The sequence below is a fragment of the Ptychodera flava genome, chromosome 7 (genome assembly GCF_041260155.1).
Source record: "Ptychodera flava strain L36383 chromosome 7, AS_Pfla_20210202, whole genome shotgun sequence".
NCBI classification, from domain to species: Eukaryota; Metazoa; Hemichordata; class Enteropneusta; family Ptychoderidae; genus Ptychodera; species Ptychodera flava.
Window position 1 is genome coordinate 41375142 of NC_091934.1, and position 23260 is coordinate 41398401.

The window sequence follows — 23260 nt, forward strand, 5'->3', positions numbered from 1 at the left end:
CTTTCAGACTCCAGCCCTTAGCAGCTCACGTGAGTTGACTTTCTATTGTACAATTAACGAAATTGAACAGGAACTTCGGGGCCGTGTTTCCATTTCCTGTAAGAATATTTTGCGTACTTCGTTTAATCCTTGATACAGAAAACTGGCAGCTGGGAATATTCATATTAAAATGTAACTACAACAACGTATTTGTCAGTGCTACGTAGTTACGGAGTTCACCTCGTTTTTAATCCAGAAAGGTGTGAAATTTCCAGGGGGGTCTAGAAAATTATCCAGAAACGGTACTACTATACGACTCATCTTGTTTGGTAAGATCACTTTAGCCTGACTAACAATCCGTGGAAGATGTTTTCAGAATTTGTATCGGTTTCGACGATGAACATGGCAGAATGTAAAATTAAATAAGGCCGCGTTTTGCTTCTTCACGTGAGAACGTTATTTCGCTGAGTATATCAAAAGGATTCGACACGTAGTTATTCGTGCAGGCAACGAGTTTGGATAACTGCTTGCTGAACACTGATGATTATCTTTAATTTTGGTCAATAAAGAGAAGACTGTAACCAAAGCTCATTGTTTTGTGTTTCAGTTTCGAGAGGAAATATACCAGCAGATAACCACAGCGTAACAAACAAACAAACAAAGCTTTTCTTCTTCGCAAACAAGATAGGCGTGTGCATGAATTTAATTTTTTATTCTTATTTCTGCCTCTTTTGAATAATAATAGTAAAATTTTCAACCTTATGTTCATATTTATTCACTGGTGTCCATTCTCCTTCTGTTAAGGTCACACGCTTCTCATCACTGCCCTCTCTGTAAAATGAGTGGCGATCAATAATGATTTCAAACGTGAATTTCACAGTCGCTTCGATTTGGATGGTTATCAATAAATGCTAACTATGCGCTGTAATGTGTAATCAAGGTAATTACTAAAACGCGGCCGACTTAATTACGACGTGAATGCAGAGGCAAATACAAGTTGGCCCCTTTCCACTCACAGTTAATCATTTCTTCGAATATTACGTAACATCATTGTCTAGTATTCGTAACACTTGTCTGTGATGCGTTCATGCAAGAATCATTTTCTCTTTCTATTGTTACAAAATCGTGTAAGAAATTTTATGGCAGACTCTCTTGTCAAGATTTTCGATGACCATTTGTCAAAAGTATCACCAAACAATCATCTGCCCCTTGAGAGACATGTCACCTTGCTGCTGACGTTCGATGATAAGCATGTCGATTATGCAAATAGTAGTTTCCTAGAGCATCACAGGAAGGCAATGCTGACATTCGTGTAAGTGACAGACAGACACACATTTCGGAAAAAACTTCAACTCAAGGATGTAAAATAAGACAGAATCAACCACAAGACAACACTTGGGTACTGCGTCATTCATTTAGATTAATATCTCCTTTATTGACTAATATCCTACACGTACAAAATATATATATCATACAATGACTGGTCGAAACAATACTGCAGTCATCCGTGTTTTTTTTGGATCTCGAATTTCTAGTTCTTTGTCAAAAACGAAAAAATAAATGTCCTTATCGGGATATCAAATTTCCAGTTCTTTTTCAAGAAAGAGAAAAATACTATGCTAACTACATGTACCCCATCATAGCAGACCGTTTCAATTTAATCGATATGAGATAAAAGTGACACATACGAGAAAAACGATTGTGTCGAAAAATAAATTGTTCAGTTTTATGAAAATTACAGTTTATTACATCAATCTTGTCTCTTGGTTAACACACTGGTCCTCTCTCGTTTTGTAAAAACACCTACAAAGATACTGTCTTTCGCTTATAAAACGTCAATTTAACCTTTCAGCGGTGCATTCCATATAAAATATCGTGTTCAAATTGTCACGTTATCGTGGCACAAAGGCCGCGTTCGAGTGCTGATCAAAAATTATCAACGGTGTTGCATTTCAGAGAAGTGTGACCGAAAAAAATAAAAAAAAATATCGGTGACCTTGACAATTTCTTTGCCTTCCCTGGCGACCTGAATTTCCTTCATCGAATATTATTACATATAAGAGCGGGTTTCATATAATTTAGCTCTACACTTATTCAGAAACATGAAATAATGTTATCCATTAAATATGTGTAATGTAATTGACTGTAAACAGGTAAATGAGAATAAAGAGAAGCCATTTGTGTACACAAAGTTACATGTACATATCAGAACAAAGGAGTTTGACGACACAAAGTCTGACGTGATAGATTAAAACGATCGAGCAAGCTAGAAAACATATATTAAAATATCTAAATGATAAACCATTTAATCAAGATTTTTTCAGTCTACTAGCGATAATTTATTTCCCAAATTCAAAGAAACATAATTGGAAAAAAATACGCCGTAATTTCTGAATGAGTGTTCTTGATTTTTATACTTCATTTTTACATGTTCCAACTTGAATACTTTAAATTCGAAGGGTTTGGCGAATGCAGTATATCCACATAAATGTCTTTGCTGTTGTTAAAACAGGTACACACAGGATAAAACTCGATGTCTCAAAAAACATCGCTTACAATCCTTCGTATGATGTGAGAAGTTTTTTTTCTGCCGTTCGTCAACACAATAAAGCTACCAATTGCAATCAGATACAAAGAAAACAATTTACATAAAGACGCTTGTTGACTTGTTTATATAAAATTGACATCAATATCACCAAAGGCATGCATAATTAGTTAATACCATGGCGCTAATACTTCTTTATATTAAGCTTGTTTTTTTCACGTCGTCTCCTACGATGAACAAAATCCTGGGTGACTTCTTCAGCCTTAGTGTTTTAGTTGTTCTTGTTTTCAAAGAACATGAAATCCTGTAAAAATAGAATTTGGACGTTGTTGATTAAGTAGGTACAGCATCTTAATTGTGTATTCTTTTATTAAAATGATCCACATTGCACTTCCGATGTGGTCCAGGACCACCCACTCACGTTTTAACACAAAGTAATTAGATTAGTTGCACCAATCCCGAAAAACAAATGGAAATTTGGGACATACATCCTACATTGTAAACAATGGATGTCTTTTTTCTACTTACTATCAAGAAGCAGGCGGCTAGCAGCGTGGCCTTGACCTTGACGTCCAAGTCAATTGGAACTGAAAGGCAAAAAACGAAAAACGATAAAAATTTGCAAAAATCAATTTAAATTTTAAAAATTCATGAAACACGAGAATAAAGACTGGTTTTTTTGCTTGTAAAATCCACAGGCTTCAAAACATGGCCTATATAAGCTATCCGAGGCGAGACCGTACGTTTAGCATATATTGGCACTGTAAGCTAGCTCGGTGATACCGTAGAGGTAAAAAAAATATTGTTTTCACCTCAATGGGGATACTAAAGCTAGCCTATAGTGCCAATGCACGTTAAGCGTTATCTTGGCGATGTTTCGCGAACCTGTAGTAAAATCGGATGTGTAAACATACCCCTTCGACTATCAACCGTTCGCTCACGTCGTCAGCACTCTGTACATTTAGTGGCAGGAGCAAAGTTCCATGTATGGTCAGTGGAGCTCCCATTGAGCTCCTCTAAAGCCGAGGAAATCTAGCATAAGTACGCCAGATTTTAGCCACTAGATAAACTATACCGCGGCGAAAACAGTGCGACGTTGCTGCATACGATCTATCTTCAATATGTGTTGATAAATAGGCATTTTATACAGTGGGAGTAAATGTGTTTTTCATCACTTACATTCAGCACTGAAGTTGGTAGCGTTGGTGAACATTTCTCTGGCGAGTCCTCCCCATTGCTTGCTCAGCTTACCGATTTCCGTCTTCTTGTCTTTCGTAAGAATCTGTTACAACAGGAAGAAGAAACAGAAAGAGAGTGAAACTGCTTATGTATTTTCCATCAATTTTTTCAACTTGCAAAAAACGCTTTCAATTTCTACCTAAAACATCATGCCAAAAAACCCTTTTCTTAACTCATGGATATAGTCTCTACAACCTTACTGTTAACGAAGTCCTGGCTAGAATTCAATTATCAACAACACCATTGTACATTGTAATGGGCAATGGGAAACTTTCAGTGGTGGGGAGAGGGCTGTCGGGAGCTTGAACTGTTGTGTGGAGAGGGGGGCGGGCAGACCATAGGTACTGAAGGGCAGTGGGGATGATATTTCAGCAGGAGGGCCTATTGTCCGCATATGCCAGTGGAAGAGCAGTTACGAAAAGCTCAACTTTACCCTCTGAATTTTAAGGTCAACGTCAAAATTATGTAAAATCTGCCTATCAGCCTTCGAACATGTTTTTGGAATGATTTTGTAAAATTGACCGAATTCACCAGTTGGAGATACGATTTGATACCCTTGGATCGAAGGAAGCGTGTTAGATAATGTACAAGTCCTGTGCTTAGCGCAAGAATTTCAAAGGCGATTGTGCTGCGTTGACAGATTCAATCGATTGTACGTGTCTGCCCAGACTCAGTTACTATTAATATTCGCAGCTACGCCCTGCACCGTGAATAATATTTGGAATGAATCTGAATCAAAAGCATGAGTCGAGTCTGAGTATCAGCAATATGGTTCTTCATTGTCTTCGGGTGATATATGAACAAGCCTGACAACAGAGTCGGGATGATGTCGCACGAGGGCGCTCTAGAACGGATGGGCCTGATAATGATGATATGATTTTTATGGCTTCTTTCCAATTAAATTGGAATTATTTTTTCTGACAAGTTGTTGTATAATTTTGTTCGTCCGCTCGACTCATTCACTGTTTGTAGATATGATTTATTTGCCATTTTGTTGGAATAAATTCATTTTACGACTAAATACTAGTGAGCGTTTTCTAATCTTACCGTCTGGTGGCAAGATAGGCAATGGAAGTAATTATACTGATTGAAAACACATCTACCTGGAACACCTGATCCCAGGTACAGCATACACCCTGGCAGATACAGCATGGGCCTTTCACGATCAGAACCGGCTCACGATTGGCGTCAAGGATGTCAAACTCCGCCACCCAGCAGTATTGCCTTGGAAAAAACAAGGAAGACGTTGCGTCAAACAGTGAAACAACAGCAGCCATTTGCCACGAAAGTCTTTCTCCTTCTGTTCGCGTTTGTGCGCGTGCGCATATACATATCTAAACATGTCAACGATCGAAAAATATATTTTGATTAGGTGATTATCTCGATGTGTAGTGTGTTCTATATAGAGCGGACACACATGAAGTCAGAAGAGAATTTCATATCGGTTTTGAACAAGATTTGACAAGACAAGATGGACCAGATCGACCAATATCGACCAATATATGTTATATTAACATGCATATATACACATACGAGCATACATACACGAATGTGGGAATGCATGTATACCTACATAATGTTCGTATATGAAGTCACGTAAGCATATATACGACCACATGCAAATACGCATACATACATCCGACACCATCCAAATAGGTATACTCCTGTAGATTTCAGTGTAAACTGTGTTTTTGTGGTTCTGCAGACCTGACTACATAAAATATACCACGTCACATACGTACCTTTGTCTAACATATCCAATGGGCGTACCCACTGGAGCTTCGATAGCAAGTTCAAAGGCACAGTGGTCTATGTTTGCGCACCAACAACAACCGGCACAGCACTTGAATTCACGGACCACTCGCATAACTTCCTACACAAGATGAACATAGTCAACGAGACAAAAATTACAAGTTTCTGTCATGAACCTCAAACCCAAAATGATGATATTTCACCCTCTCAATACATTAGCGTTCTTGATAAAGACAGTTCAACTCAACACCACGGAGATAGCTGCATTGGTTCCTTCGTTTGATAACTCTACATTTGACTCTATATTAAGATATTTCCGTACGATCTGCCTTTCGTGGCTTATGCAGTATAGACTGTCGGACTATTTAATCACCGTATAGAGGAAGATGCATCTCTGAAATGTGGCCGTTAGGATTCAACTATTTAATGGAAAATCGTGAATTTTAAGAATGTTGCGAAATTTTGGTTTAACTTTACGTCAAAATGTTCTTGTGATGATCGCGTACTCTTGCAGAGTGGTTCCTCTATCGGCAGACGATGGGCTAGATCAAATATATGTACATCATCCTGCATGTCACGACCCTCCATCTCCCCGGATATGACATTCATCATCAGTAAATCAGATAACTAAGAAGTACACATGGCCCGGTTGACTATGGTTGTTCTTTATTGTTACCTTAGAAAGTTGGTCATGACTGGTGAGACATTGCGACCTATCTAAGCGATATAAGTCGGTGAGCAGGTTTCTTTACACTGGGAAAGACATATCGTAACTTTATTCAAAACAACAAAAAGAAAGAAAAAAGCCAACACAAACTGTCATAATTAACTTACAGCCTGTGAGTTGTCCACGATATGCATCATGAAGCCCCTAGCAGGACCACAGCATTGTCTCATGCAGAGGTCGGATTCTGAGAAGAAAGATATTATTGTCATTAAAGGGGCATAGCAAGGCCATGGTTCCCTCTAATCCACACATCCCTAACTTCCCTCTTCAACATTCTCTTCATGGAACACGCAGTTACTGCAACCTACTAAACATTTTGTTTAACAACAGTATTGTAAAATGTCGAAAGGGTTGGGGGGGGGGGGGAGGTCGTTTCCGGAGAACAAATAAGCAGACACTGCACGTACGTAGTGAAGTCGACTTCCTATCGACGCTTATGCTGTAAACTTAAATTTTACACCCCATTGTTGATAGGGTCAATCTGTGCATCGATGAATTTGTCCTGAATACGTGGATGCATAATATTTTTGGCGTGCTGTTACGTTATATCATCAATGCAAACATGATGTGCCCTTACTCCTGTCAATACTAGCATCCCTTACCTTCCCCAGCAAAATACACCTGTTGTCCCATGCTGTTCTTGATCTGGTAACGGTTGCGGCATTCCCATCCAGTGAACGCTGTTTTTAAAAGATCCAAGATACTGGACGTTAATGGCTATGCCGTGACACCTGTGACGTCACAGACGAATCGCTCTAGCGTCTGTGTTTTCATTTTGATGTTCCAAGTTGAACCACACGGATGAGCCGTTGTCTTATTACAAATCTTCGACAGCCCTGTATCCTGTCATTCATTATGGCTTTCCCATAAAACATTTCGTTCTCACCCTTCCTGTCCCGTTGACGAATTTATCTCAAATCGAAAGATTCCTTTGATCAGAATGCACTTTCCTCAAAATAAGTACAAAATGCTCGGATCCTTAGATTTCTCGCCGAAAATAGGGCAAGTCGAACGGGAATATTTTGTTCGTTGTTTGTCAAGGAAATAGGGCAAATTACGTCTTCAAAATTGTGCAGCAATCAAACAAACGAAACTAAACTAATTGAAACCAACCGACCAATGAACAAGTGTTTATGGTTTGGGAGTATAGTCAGTCAGGTTCCTTACAACACATATGCCTATTCTAAAAACAAACAAACAAACAAACAAACAAACAAACAAACGAACAACAACAACAACAACAACGACAACAACAACAACGACAACAAACGTTTAAATGGTAATCAGTAAACTTACCTTCCATAAGTTCAACGACCTGATGAATCAAAACCTGGTCTATCTGAGTCAGGTACTCCAGACCTGGGGGACAGCCGAGAGGTGCCTGGGGAGCTGGCATCCACTGCGTGGGTTGCATCCCATGGGCGGCACCCATTGGCTGCCCGCTTACCTATGGAAACAAAGATGTGTGTGGCTGCCATCAATTATCTTACTTTCTTAGTTTGCTGTCTTCATGATGAGGTTTATTCAATTATTATAGCCATCAAATTATTGTTGTCTAACTTGAAGATGTCGCAGGTAACTGCTTTCTTTGTGGCACTACTTTATTAATATATCATCACGTTTTCAGATCGCTCACATTTGACATGATTACGATTATAATGATGATTATATGATTATATCATAGACACTAACTGCATACTACGATGTCTTCCTAAAATGTGCCTATGTAAAACTGACACCTGTAATTTACGTATGGAGATTTCATCATCATCCGCATCAACGTATTGAGTTCATCCGCTGTTTTACTTTAGCTTCATTCAAATAGACCAAGAGGATCGGACTATTCGGTCTGACATCTTCTTGCAGAGCCAACGCGTAACAGTTATTTGACCGTATCACGAAACTCAAATAGCCCCTTGCCGACTACGCAGTGTGGCCCTCTCTCCAGCCCTGATTTTAAGCTTAGTGTAGCTAAGCTAAGTGAACTTGCATCCCAGTAATACCAAAGTTTAGCTTTGGGCTGGCTTAGCCAGACCGTTGAGGGCAAATTACTAATTAGGTAAAATACTGAAAGCCGCGCATGACAAACCACGAGCTGCGAGGGAATCAAATTGCAAGCCATGCGTGCGGGTAGAAAAATAATATCGAGCAGACTGATTGACTTTGACGGATGAGTCATAAGCTTTGACATGACTAATTGATAACGATGACATGATAAAATCATTCAGTTCAGATAATTGAGTTCACTGACAAGCAAATTATGTCATCGATGAATTTCTTAATCAAGAAGCGAAATAATAAGGTTTATCTTTATCTCCTCACTGAAATGAAAACATCACAAGGCACGGAGACTTTGAAGAATCGATGTCACTCTCAACTCTCTTACAGTCCACTGACTCTGGGATAGGTTTTTCTTGCATTATGAATGATTCAAAATGGATGATGGCAGACTTTACTCTCGTACAATGTAGATAAGCGAGCTCAAAGTATTTGAAAGGGAGGCTGAGTAGCGCTAGAGGGCGTTTGAATCACAGAGCGTCGGCAGAAGGTTTGCACAATATAAATGCGACAAGGTTTAGCTCACCATCACTTGGTAGTATTTGACAAATGATTAAAACTGTAAGATAAATCTATTGAATTCTAGAAAAATACTCCGGCTGCCAAGATACAGTTCAGCTGTAATTTCCTACTTTAAGAGTTAGAAAGCGAAACTGTGCTTACTGCCTATTTCTCCTCCCCAACCCCTAGGGGGTACACTCAATATTTGTGGATGATCCGATCCTGGGTCATCAACCTTATAAATTCGTAACAGTGGAATGGCGTCGTGCACACAACGGCCAGAGGGCTATCAGAGGGCTTGACTATTTATTGTCAATATTTTGGACGTCAAGATTTTTCTAAAACACGAAATTTATGTGCTTTGTAATCGATGTATGTTAAAGGTATGAGACGAAAGGTCGACCAACGTCTGTAGTAAGTTCTTTTTTCGAAAAAAGTGACCCTTTCTGGCGATGCGTGTGCGTGCCCATACACTTTTCTATCGGATCCCTCACCCCCGACTCTATCAAGTATTTCCCAAGGGTATTTCCTCTTGACATGCACTGATAATTACTCGGTTTGTGACGTCAACAAAACCATTGTAGGCCTTTGCCATCACTTCTTCCCATTTTACTCGTGCAATTTATCTCCGGAAATTTCCATTTAAGCTTTTCAAGTGCAGATCGATTTTATTATTTAGACAACATATTATTCAAATCAAGTAATGCTGCGCTATTGTCGAAAAAACACAAAACATTGCAATTGGTCTCATGAATAGACCTGTATGGATATCAAAATGCAATGTTCAGTAGTTACATCTGATTAGACAGAAATAAATTCTCGATTTTTATTGCCATTCAATCATGAACCTTTGTTCTACACAATTCAATTATCACAAGGAGATAATGCCACCATTCTCTGCATACATTAAACTTGACATTCAGTCCTAACTGATTGTTCTCCCCGTGATTTTCTGGTGGCGGCCAATTTGCATAACAACTTAACAACGTAATGAGATTTGCGGGGCCACCACTCTATAATTGCTCTGGTACGTGAACACTGTTTAAAATGTTCGTTATACGTGGGAGCTTATAACTTTTCATCCACAACTCTGACCGGAAGACATGATGGGTAGCCCACAGGTGCCTTGAATTGCCAGTGTGGCATATATGGTGAGAAATCCTTCTCTCTATGAATACCACACTGGCATTTCCAGGCACCTGTGGGTTAGCCTCGCTGTGATTGAAAAGAAGCCTTGGTGACGGTTCATTTACTGGCTTATCTTTTCCTATACCCGTCTTATATCAAGCTATACTACGCATTGAAGTGACGACGTAAAATTAATATCTGATAAAGATCCTCATCTCATTTTAATCACAGTTATTTATGAGTAAAATATGATATTGTAATATTTTAATCACAGTTATTTATGAGTAAAATATGATACCATAGTAATTATTTAATAGTTAAACATTTCTTGATGTTCCTCATATTAGTTATTTATAAATATGATAAATATAACATAATTATATCAATGTCGTATTTGGCATAAATAAATAAACTATAGTATCATGCAGTTTGCCTGAAGCTTTTACATAAATACAACAATTAATAAACATAACTCAATGAGAAATCTAAAAATATACGATCCCTTCTTCATTTCGTCCAAACTGCTTTACATTTGTTTGCCAACGGCAGGGGCGTTGTCCAAACGAAAATGCGTGAATTAAGTGCAGTTTTCTGTCTGCCACTTTGTCAGTTTTTTTTATTCTAAAATCAACCACTCTACTGTCAGGGATTGGAAACCCTGATGGTGTACTTACCGGTTGTTTATCCATCTTGGTATCAGCCTCTTGGAGTCGTCGTTAACACCTGAAACAGGTGAAGAAAAATCAAGACTAAATTTACCACGATTACATCACGTCCGCCGATGCGTATGGGAGATGCTGCATGTTACAGGCGATTTTTCTTGTGCCCGGCAGAGATCTCGTGAGAAGTTACATATATTGTCAAAATGTCCATGTGACATAGTCATGCTTCGAATGACAGTCGTATTGTGTAGCGAAATTAGCCGCTTTCTGCAACGAAAACACTATTCAATACTACATGCAGAAGCGCCGCCTGTGCTTTGTAACGATAAATGTCCCTGAAAGCATGACAGTTTGGCAATCTCATGCAGTGTCGTCAAGTAGGGAAAAGGCCTCTTCAACTTTTGTTTGACAAACGGCGCCGCTACTTGACATACGACCGCTCTAGATCTGACACCTAAATTGTTATATTATAACTTCCCGTTAGCCGTTTTTGTCCTCCATTCACTTACATTCAGATATAGTTTGGAAAATGTGTGTTGGTATCGACAATATGTCAGAGTACAACTGTCACCCGTCAACAGATGAAATACCAGGCATCTTAATATTCATGACGATGTTCTGATACATAGTAGTATGATTCTTAAATTATGAAAGGGTTTTTCTCCTCCCGTATCTGGCTGATCAAAGTCGATTGTGTTTTGGTCAGATGATTATTAAGTATCAATGATGGATGGACGCCCATTAGATGACGTTACAGATAGGCAAGGGAAGAAGAAATCACCATATGTGCGTGGGGTCGGGCCTTGGTAGCTCTGCATGGCAGGGCTGTGTATTACCGTACCGGCGTTATATATATATGGTGGGAGGCCCTATAACGCCGGTACGGTAACACACAGCCTTGCCAAAACAGAGCTAGGGCGTTGGGTGACTGAATCAATGCAGATGGGCGTTTGCTTTCGCATTAAATACACTTTTATTGGAGTACAGTAAGGATTTTTTCAAATGTATGAAAGCAAATAGCAAACAATAAGTCTAAAATGTTTGGTACAATGCGGACAAAGCGGTAAATTTACGTAACGGACAAATAGAGCATATATGTTAATGATGACAGGGAGTGGAAAGGTCAACGCCCTTTTTCTTCTGGCCATTGAGGTGACTGACATGACACAATTGCGAAGAGTGAGAAAACATGTGTTAACCAGGCTGCATTACTGAATGAGAAATACAATATCGTATTTTCATGGCCAATCTTTGATCCACTCTGAAAATGGACATCAACATACCTCATATTTCTAAGATTTAAAAACTGCTACCTACATTAACAACGATTGCGGAAATATTTTTGAAAAGAGCCGATATTTAGGAGCCAGAATTATTTATTTATCAAATGATGAGTATCTGCATCGAGAATGGGGGCTGTGCTATTTTACATAATTGCGTTTTACATGACCATGACTTATCTCTCGTATTTGCATGCATATTTTATCAATTTTCGTTTTGCAGTTTTACAACAGGATAACTGAGCAGCCTTTCAATAATTATGCCACAAATATCGTTCTGAAAGCAAATATAAACAACTCCAAAAATACTCGCGGAAGAGTTGTAAGTGAATTCTATGGAATTCCGAGCATTCCTGTCCCTTTTACTGAAGTCGCCACAGGCACTCTACTCAATGAGTCGTGTTTACATGGCAGCCATGATGGATTTTTTTCCCGGAGAGCAGCCACACCCACTCAAATCATTTGTAGTTCCGTGCCTGATATCAACAGAATTGTCGGCAACAAATTACTAGAACACGTGTCACAATCATGAAAGAATTCACGTCGACTGTTCAAATGTTAAATCAATTCGACACGTCGCTATCATGGAAGTATTGGGCATTTTTACAATATTATACTTTGAAACCAATTTCAGTCCAGCGTTAAAGATAGACACACCGCTAGGACAATCTGATTTTATACTTTTGTAATTATCTAATTAACTGAGTTGAAACAATGTCTAATTTTAGGTGAATTCAAATACGAATGGAAATGAAACGGTACACACAATACAGTGCAGGAAGAGCTAGTTGATGCGCTACATGTTAAAACTGTAAATGTGTTGTAGGGCGCAAGCCAAGAAACAATATTTCGAACGTTGAACCAAAATATTGCAGGAAAAATGTTGAATTAAGTCTACTGGGGCCATAATGTAATTTAATTAATTAATTATTATGCGGTCCAACCCGGGCTAATTGTACGCGTACCCTTGCTACGAATGTACGAGTCTTGCACTGACAACTTCGCAATGAAAGGTAATATTTTGAGCTCTGCCTTGGCAAATTTTGATGGCGGACAATGCATTAAGAAGCTTACAGTTTCCACGGAAAGCTAAACGACAGGACGACGTAACAGATCAACCATTTAAACAGCTGAGGTCGAAGCACCTACGGCAAGTCAAATACAAAATTTAGGGATCTGAAATTACCATTAGGCCAAAGTAATTAAATTCTTTGTTTTGCGTCCCAACCCGCTTAGGTTTTTAAGGTTTTCATAAAAACACACACAGTGTATTTGAATAGGAAATTTTAGGACATGGCCGCTTAGCTTTTCTGAACTAAAATTTGTTACAATTTTTTATTTGCTGCAATCAAATTACATTGTGTTAATTTTCTTGTGTGTGTCTTTCAGCCGCTTAGACACGTACCTTTTCCCATTTAGAGTGGACGCAAAACAAAGAATTTACTTACTTTGCCTTACGTAATAAAGCATGCTCTGTGCACGTAAATGAACGCTTTTACCCGCAACCATCATTCTCTGGTTATGATATATTTATTTTAAGACTCCGAATGGCACAAAAAATTGTAAGGTTTTTAAATGTACCAGAATATATATCGGACAAGCTATTTCTGTGCACTGTCTCAATATGCTCTTTGGAAATTACTGACCTCTATTAATATAACCTTTCTTTTCAGAAGTTGCTATCACAGCAGCATACGTATACGGGAAACTCGAGTGTTTCGCTGCAAAAGACTTGGAACAAGCCGCCAAGGAGTGCAAACATAAAATTTACGCGATTGGAAAGCCTCATTCTATTGCACGCGAGCCTGTGGCTGGCACCAACCAAGTCGATACATCGATACCGTAACTTTCGGCATGGGAATATTGCATTGCATGCAAATTCTACGGCTTTCTGGGCTTCTAGGCAGCTTTGTGGGTATCTGGTTATAACACGTATGACGTCAACCTTGGTCTGGTTATTGGCCCGTATGATATTGAAGTTGATACAGCCTGATATTGACCTTTGTAACTCAATAAGTAGGCTACTTGTCGCGAAACCAAACGTGAAAAGATTTTACCTCGAGCGTCGAGGGTATTTGGGACAATTTAACCATAAATCTGTCAAATTTGACCCTGCATTAAAGATATCAAAGCGCTTGGTCACTATGGCCACGAGTATTCTGTGGGTTAGTGACCAATTCTTTCTTGAATACGTTTTATTGTGCTTTATTGTCGTATAGTTTTAGTAGAACGGTCAAGTTTCCCGATCTACTTTTCAAGAGAAAATGCTATATACTTGGGCGGGTAGATTGTTTCTTTTTTGTGTACGCTTTATAAGCTTGAAATGAACAAACAATATCGAAGACTTAATGTTTATTGTGCGTGCTATATATAATGATTTGCTTTAAGAACTTGACTTCCCGTGATTTGATGGTATTTCAGTCATATATTACATTTAGCAGGCAGAGAAATGCGCCACGTATGTGACAAAGGGCCGTATATTTTACCATGGCGACGACAATGTTTGTTTTCAAGGGTCAACAGAAATGACCTCAGTGTTAGGAAATAGTGAAGCGTTTGAACTGCTGAGTAACTTCGACCGTGTAGACCACAGCGGAACAATACTTTGTTTGTTTTCTCAATTCAACACAGCCGTGAAACGAATTCCTGATTGTGATTCGTCCACAGTCAGTTTGATTTCCTATGGATATAAATATATATTGGAAAATAAGGGTAAACAACAACAACAACAACAACAACGTAATTTTTACATAAAACAAAGACACACAGACGTGCATTGAAGTAACAACATATATAGGCCTATGTATGTGTGTGTTATATATATCGAAGTATACGGATATCCTCGTGGGAATTACAGTACTCGATGCGGAATGGAGAGCGTTGTAAATAATAACATAAATTACTTCAAGTAAAAAGTAATAATAGACTTTCCACTTTTTAATCACATGAATATTTCTGTAAAACCAAGTCTTGGTTTTTTAATAATTGAATGCTTCTTTTAGCATTTTGACAACCCCAACATCTATCTAATTGTGAACAAAAATTGAAGTAGATTTGTCGAAGTTTTCGGAGGTGAACCTTGAATGAGGAATGATTTCAATACTCGTCTGATTATCACACTATCGGATTTCTTAATTGTGGTAAGTCGTCCGGTTCGTTAACTGCAAAGCATGTCACAATTTTCTCATTTTACATCTAATATCTCAGATTGCATTAAAGCCTGGAGCGCAACCTCACATAAAATATTATTTATACTTCGAGACATCATGGTCTTTGATTTTAGACTAGTGACGGTGAAACATGGACAAGAACACAATACGACAACAAACATCGCAACAACGAGAAATTGCCGATGAGGTGTTGGAAACTTTAATACAGAAAGTACTTCAATTGAGCGCAACACGATTGAAGGCAATGGTTGTCTTATTCACAGTGACGGAAGAAGGAAAAGAGACAAATGAGGTTGATTTGATTTGAGGCAAATTACATAACACTTGCCATAGATTTTGACGAAAACGGAAACTTTGCAGCATGTGCGTGTGAATGTGTGTGTGTGTGTGTGTGTGTGAGAGAGAGAGAGAGAGAGAGAGAGAGAGAGAGAGAGAGAGAGAGAGAGAGAGATTGAGATTTAACTGAGTAGAGCAAGTGTTTATATACCTATTTATCGTAGATTTTTGTAAGATTGCATTGTTTTTAACGCTTATGCTTTCTATTTTAGCTTCCTATTGGAATTGAAAATATACTTACAAACAAGAACAAAAATATTTTATGAAAATGCCATTACAAGTTGTTATTATTGTCCCGTTAACACCATAAACGTCAGGGGTGAAAGGAAGCTTTGCTTGGCAACGAGTACTACTAGGCCTAACAACATGCGGACGATTAAAACAGTCACCAAATGTTCAAAATCACAGTAAAGGCTGTAGGTAACGCAAACGTCAAAAATATGTAATAAGCCTGACGCTTATCGAATGGACAAAGAGTTCTGTCTAAACTGTAAAGTCTGTACGCTGACATTTAACCCTTTCACTATGTTTACAAGTATGAAAGTCCAACCTCTAAGCTTAAATGTTGAGTGGTGCGTTTTCCTATTGTACTCGACAATGCGTGCGTGTCTCTGTTTTGCAATGACTCAGGTGTCAGACAAGATAGCGGAATTTTCCGTAACGGTTCAAGGGAAAAAATGACACTATCAAACATTTTTTATACGAAAATAGCTGATATAAATAGGATCGATCGTGTCAACCATTAAATGAACAAACAAAAGCGAAAAAAAAAAAAATCATCGAATTTGCTGACATAGACGAGTTCTCATTTGGACTGTCAATAGAACAAGCCACATTGTATAAAAATTCAACCTGATCTTTTGGGGAAATAAAAATCAAACAAACAAACACACAAAGACAAACTTATGGAGTACCGAAAAGTTCTCGAGCAGTGTGTATTGTCATAGCTCTGTTCATCCAAATGTCATCAGGCGTATCCAAACAAGCCGCAGAACAGTAATGCGTACATGTCTGCAACTGCTTTCTAAGGAACTGAAACTACAAGTTCAAGGTGAAAGTTTATATTTTTGCTGAATCTCTTGGTCAAAGAAATCAAACGTTTAGGCAATCATAGAGTTATCTTCGAATCGCCTTTTTTTTCTCATGATGAAAATTCATATCACCAAACGCTGGCATGTGCTTATTATGACGGTAACTCTTTGTAGTGGTGCCAATAGAAATAATTAATGAAGAGTTACTGGATAGTAAAAAAATAGTGTCGATTTTCACAGTAATGAAAAAACCATAATTTACGCTGTAGCTTTACCAGTCGACAAATGTCTACTTCGGTACATAGCAAGCGAGAAAAACATGAAAAACAATAAATAAATAAATAAATAAATAAGTAAGTAAAGAAATACGATTTTGAACGTGGCGGCTTTTCCTGAAATTCTAAAACTTCGCGTATAACTGTGTAAAATCACATACTCTGACTTGAAAGTGATACAACGATCAGCCTAGCGTCGTTATCATTGAATGTTTCATGGAATGACAATACTACACTCTTGCTTTCAAAAATGAAAAAGTTCTGCTCGCTCTCTTTGAATTTGTTCTTACATAACATGGTAATGATCTTGTTGTGCGTGCTGGAACAAGCTAATGGTTGGTTTGTGATATCTCGGAAAATATACTTTCCATGGTAATGACGATATGAAACTACCATAGACCTCAAAGAAAAGTTCTATGCCCCAACACAGATAACCTTTGACCCCAAATCACCAATGACTTCTGTACTCGGTAAAGACTGTAAACTTTCTCTTGCGTACTTGTTTCCAATTAATCACGGACGTGACCCCTAAAGTTCAATGTTGGCCGACGCAATTATCCATGAATGGGTTTGCCTGCTGTGAATACTAATGTCAAAGTTCTTATCGCACTTTCGATGCTCTCTTTCAGGACTTCCTGCACGCAGTACTTCATGGGAAACGTCAAACCATGTTTTAATGAAACTTTTCTTTCCTATTAGGTAATGCTTGTAATTTATCACAGCATTCTATTTTACGGAAGCCTTTAGGCGATTCCTGTTTTTGAATTCAGCGAAAAGACTGGGGGACTTCCCTGGAATCTCTGCAGAAACTAAAAATCCTTCAACTTGTCTTAAAGCTTGTTCTCTTGGTTGCTCACTGAAACCCATTGCCCAGAAATGAACAATGGGCATAAAAACAATCAATTGTGTCTGTTGAAAAATAAAATTTACTGTGGGCCTATTTGCTATCATGAACAGTACCCTATCTGAAACATGTGAGGATATCGTGGGCTGCACCGCCGTAATCGTTATCATTATCACATGACAAATATCATAATAGTTATGATCGATATGTTTGTTTGTTTTTTTTCCAAATGCAGGTGGCTGGTCTCTGTATTGATTATGCATGGCATTCCAGTGAATGATGGCCTATGCCACATGACTCGACGTACATCGATAAGCCAACTTCTTACTCGGCTATTGTGAAATCCTGCAGCATTTAAGTTCAAGGTTGTACCCGACGTTGTATTTCGGTTTCATTGCGTCGCCCATAGATAGTGGAGTGCTCGACCGTCCCTAAACATCAACCAACGCCGTTGGTAAATCTATTCTTTGTTGGGAGGAACAAAGGTTGCCCTTTCACACTCCACTGGTCATTTAATATATGCCTGTAGGTCCAAGCATGGAGGTACTACCTCCATGGTACAAGCATGGAGTTAACACTGAAATGATATTCACATGACGTCGCCGCACCCGAAAACACGAATGCTGCACGATACGCACGTATACTCGCCCCCATGACCAACAGCAGTATAGGTCTACGGTAGCAGGCCTACTGATACGTTGATAACAAGCAGATGTAAACAAACGACCAATATGAGTCGAAGGAACCATGGAGGTCTATCCTCTTCTGGTACCTCCACGATTAAAAAGTAGCCTGAACTTGTCCCTATTGTTCTGCGAAACATACACATGATACACTGACTTTGGCTAGCAGGGCAGCTGTAGGTCTATACTGGGTGACACAGAGACGTAGATCAGCTTGAATGCACAGTAACGAAATTATCAATGCGGGTATTAACTCAAACGATTGGCTGGGTCGCGTGGGTGAAGGGACGGTGCCCGGGTGTTTCTCTCGCATCTTACCCGATTGCTGAAAAAAAACGTAGCTCCGTGTCGACTATGAACGCAAACAGAGGCACTGGTAGACTACCAGTGTGCGAAGAGACCCTGAAGAAAAATGGTTGACGATCGAGGCCGCATCTTGTCGGTCCCCTGCCCTCTCAATGCCCGCTATAGGCCTAAAGCTTGTTTGACCTGATACACTCGAGAGGGACTTGGGTAGAAGGACAAAGAGGGTGTAGCTGTCTCCCCAAGCAAGTGACCTTTTATTAATAACGCCTGATATTAGTATACTGAACAGAAGAAACTCTCAGCTTTCTGACCTAAGCAGAAACACTGAGCTTTCAGACCTACATTATTATTACGACCTTCAGTTAAAATCATTATGTCTACTAAAAATTCAGCGAAGAGGTTCAAAGCAAAGCGCACATTGCATCTTCAATCTTTGTCATACGGCTTTGATCATCAACAGCGTCCGCGTATGGTATTTGTAGCTGCCCTTCAATCTTTGACGTAGTTTAGTTGAAGTATGTGAAAGGCTTGTCCACTACGGACGGAATGTTTCCCCCAGGGCGTTCAACTTGACCACTTTCACTGTCTTCCTACCTCCATGTTCACATCAACCAATACACTGGCACTGATCATATACAGAACAAGACGTAATGTGTCGATGCCGTCACTGATTTTCGCACAGACTAAACCTACAACAACGATGCGGTAGCACTGGTAGTCTATTGAATACGACTGTTATAAAGTCAAAATATGGCGAACTGTGATCGCCCATGCGATAAGCCTTCACTAGCAGCGACAGGAAGGGCAGATACCTCCCATGGTCACAAATCAAACTCTCAACAGTCATTCTGACACTTATACTGATTTGGTTTTACCTTTAACAGCCTACTCGCCGACGAACAGTCCTTTGGAAGCTACACAAGGTTTCGAACACGAGTGGCGAACACTTGATTCCACAGACGCGACGTCGCGAGCTGCGCAAACTGTTCAGAACGTCAGCGGCAACCCGGATGTCGATTTCACTTGTTTACCACTGTCACGTGATTGTAAGTACCTGGTGAACCCATAATAACAATACATTATTTGCATGTGAACTGAAACGTCAGCTCGTGCTTCTGTGTCACTGAAAGTGCTAGCTTGCTCCACATATTTATTCAAGGCAATCTGCATATCAAGCGGTTGATATAATAATGTGGCAGCACAATTTCTCTTCCCTTTTCAACTTTAAGTATTTCTCCACGATTACCAGTGTTTTCTCTGCATGTTCATTGAAAGGGGCACTTTCTGCCCCATTCATCAAAATTAGGGGGCAGACTTGACATTTAAAGGGGCAGTCACTTTTGATGTGAATTTTGCCTTCCAAGGAAGCACTTCCTCGATATCATTACGATCGTCACCCAGTTCAGTTGTGTCGTATTTGTCGTATGCAGCACATACGCATAAACACCGACATGATGACATTTGTCAGCTTTTGATGTGCTCGGCCGGTGTCTATCTTCTGTCTAATTGTCACCTACAAGTTTCCCCGACTCAGGATTTGACATATATGTTCCCTCGGATACGATTCGGTCCGAATTTTCCCAACTTCCATCATTGATACACACAGTTCGCTGTACTCTGTGCTTTGGTCACCCTCATATGTCAGTATATGTGGAAGTCTTTGCTTGCTGTGTTCTGTGCGCGATTTTCGCGCAGTCAGTGTCTTTTTGAGGGCAGACAATGACTCGAAATGCGCAATTTGCGCAATCGCGCAGTCGAGAGAAAACCCTGGATTACGCGTCTCATTCTGACCGTGTTACATTTGTATGTGGACGTAGGCCTAATGAAAGTGTGGATGCTAAGCTTGAACGTAAATGTTGATAGTTTTTCACCAATCCTGACGGATGTCCGGTAGGATGTGCCATACGCTTACGGATTCCGGACACTTGGTAGCTCCACTTACTACAGCGACTCATGGTGGTCAAACTTGATGTGGAAAATAAATGTCTGCAAAGCCTGTTTACCCTGAATGGATTTAATTATTGGACCAGCTATGATGTCATAATGAATTCAAGTTCATTCTTGTATTAGAAAAATCTATTCTATGCGTATCAGATAAAACTGTATTGGATTCATTTCATCAGAAATGAAATGCATGGTATGATTATGTCAAAGTCTCTGTTTATTTTGACACATCACGTTTCCTCATATCATTTATTTGTTTCCATTTGGCAGTGTATATTTGTTGGGAAGATCAGAGTTCTCTTTATCGGTCACTTTTCTATTTACTAAATATACCAATCAAATTTTACGACGAGTTGGTCCATGACATGTACACACCAGAAAGCTGTTTCCTTTCTGTTTTCATGAAGAAAGCGAGAGAGCCTCACTCGCGAAGCATCGTTGGTGGCGCTCAACGGTCACGGTAAGACGTTGTTATCGGGTAAGATTTAGAGAAAGAAAGTACTATCCTACACTTCAAACCCATTTTGAAAGGAAAAAAAGTTGCAAAAATAGGTGATAATTAAACGTCAATTTACTTGCATACAAGTTACATTCGTCCGTGGGACACGGAGTCTGGTCAGCCGTTACCAATGTTTTGAATATCCAAAGATCAGCATTCCAATACATCCAAATTTAAAAGCGCACCATAATCTTTCTGCCCCAAGATGTACAGATAGTTCACTTAGAAAAGATTTGTAATTATAATTAAAGTCATATTTCTTTTGAAGATCCTTGTTTTCCGATAGGCTCTTTGAAACTGAAGAAATCTTGTTTAATGACGTCATCGTGTATTTACTCTCTTTCTCCCGGCAACTTGTGGATTGTTATTGAATAAGCTTATAATACAGCAGCCTGCTTGTTGATGAATATGTCGCTATGAAAGTATGAAAAGTCATCACTAAGCTTGGATACGAAAAAATGCAGCCAAACTATTTTTTCTTTATTTTTTTCAGTTTGTCAAAAACTTGTTGGGTTTTCGCTGTTATCGCGAGCTATTCATTTTCTAGGGTTTCTCAGCATTTCCCATGCATGTATCGTCGTTATTCGAAGATTCCGGCTACAATAATCGATAGGCACATTGATACATTTTCCCGAGGATTTTTAGCAGTCTGTCAATGAACGAAATTTTAAAACTGAAATTTCCATTGTAAAGGCGGGAAAAAGAACCTATACCAATGAAGTGCCGATGAATATCATTTCATTCTTAAAATAAGTGTGCAGGCCCTTGTTCTAAATTAGGAGTGAGCTTCAACGGATGAAAAAGGATATATTACTATCTAACAATTTGACATAGTAATTTTATTTAATGATATTTCTTATGATATTTATTTTGTTAATGAAATTTTAATATATATAGATTAAATCAACCGAAGTCATAATCGATCAAATGATATGTAAATTGACAAGTAGGCAATGATAACATCTTGGAGGGAAAATTTCTAACTAATGAACCGTAAAACGTGAAGCCTGCCGAAAAGATTGCCACCAGATCTTTTTGATCTCTGAGAGTCCAGTATGTCCGTACTGTTCTCTAAACATTGCAACACATTTAATATCTTGTTTCGAATGCGTACAAACGTTACCTGTGCGTGGCGACAATTATGAACACCTGTTTACGGGTAGACATCCCCTTTTTAATAAAATCATGCGACACGCGGACGAATAAATCATATAAAAAATGTCAAACGAGCGATTAGTTTATATGTGTCCTTTGTCACAGTTTCTGACTTATGCCTTCCATAACAGATATACAAATATTGACACTTTATCGCGTCACCGAGTATGCCAACTTCTGTGTTCTTATGTCAATATAAGAAAAGCACATTGCAAGCAGACTATCGGTGACCTAGTTACCCTCGCGACCCCCGCATGCAAAACAGAGATTTTTTCGTGACTGTGTATAATAAAATGTGTCAACAAGAGTAAATGAACGTGCGTTTGAATTTCGAACCAGTCATACAGAGAATGAGGTGAAGGGAAAGATATTTTACTTTAACAGGCTTTGGAATGTCGTCGCTGGAACTCAATTCACCAAAGTGAAGTTTATTGTGAGTGCAGCGCAGATAAGAAGGAGAGATACGAGACTACGTTATCGTTCGGTAGTGACCTTGTAATGCACTTGTACAAAGTCATAAACTTGAAATTTGCATAACCTGTATTCAAAATTTGCTAAAATACGTATTGTCTTTGCTGTAAAGATACACAAACCTCCCAATTATGCGAATTAATGTACCAAATGAAATGACCAGGAGAATGAATATAATAAAACTTATACCGACTGAACTCCGGATCCTAGAAATAATTTCATATTTTGTATGCATATACATTGTAAAGTGTATTACCAAGTGCAAATGTGACATCAAGAGAGACTTTTGACAGCTCTTTCGTACATTATAGTTTCTAACAATTCAAGTGTTTTTTGTCAAAATTCACCGCAATTTAGTATATTCAGGTATCAGCTTTATACAACAAATGTTTACCAAGTGTCATGGAAATGAAGTCTTTGAATGTGTTGTTCGATGTATGGTAACTGTTGACATTACCCATTGTATTAAATTATATATGGATATACGTACAAAGAAACGCACGCCCACTTACCTTCCTCCGCCATCAGTAAAATCAATAGATAATAATATTTGTTTGTTTTTGAATTTTACATATTCAACTTTGACCACACAAAGTGCCGTTAGGTCTGGATTGGAAGTGTGAGCGTCTATCCGCAAATACTAAACTCAAACTGATCTAAAATAATCACGATGTA

At 38.9% G+C, this 23260-nt stretch overlaps 1 protein-coding gene across 1 annotated transcript; it reads right to left on the bottom strand.

The window, feature by feature from the left end:
- Positions 1-1379: 1379 nt before the first annotated feature.
- LOC139137585 (phospholipid scramblase 1-like) lies at positions 1380-19552 on the bottom strand. The gene is made up of 10 exons (XM_070705766.1): positions 19392-19552; positions 10604-10652; positions 7539-7689; positions 6845-6922; positions 6350-6426; positions 5506-5636; positions 4867-4987; positions 3704-3806; positions 3053-3111; positions 1380-2828 (listed from the first exon to the last, which is right to left on the bottom strand). Exons 2-10 carry the CDS (start codon positions 10616-10618, stop codon positions 2796-2798), a joined length of 768 nt encoding a protein of 255 aa, XP_070561867.1. The 5' UTR covers positions 10619-10652; positions 19392-19552; the 3' UTR covers positions 1380-2795.
- Positions 19553-23260: the final 3708 nt, after the last annotated feature.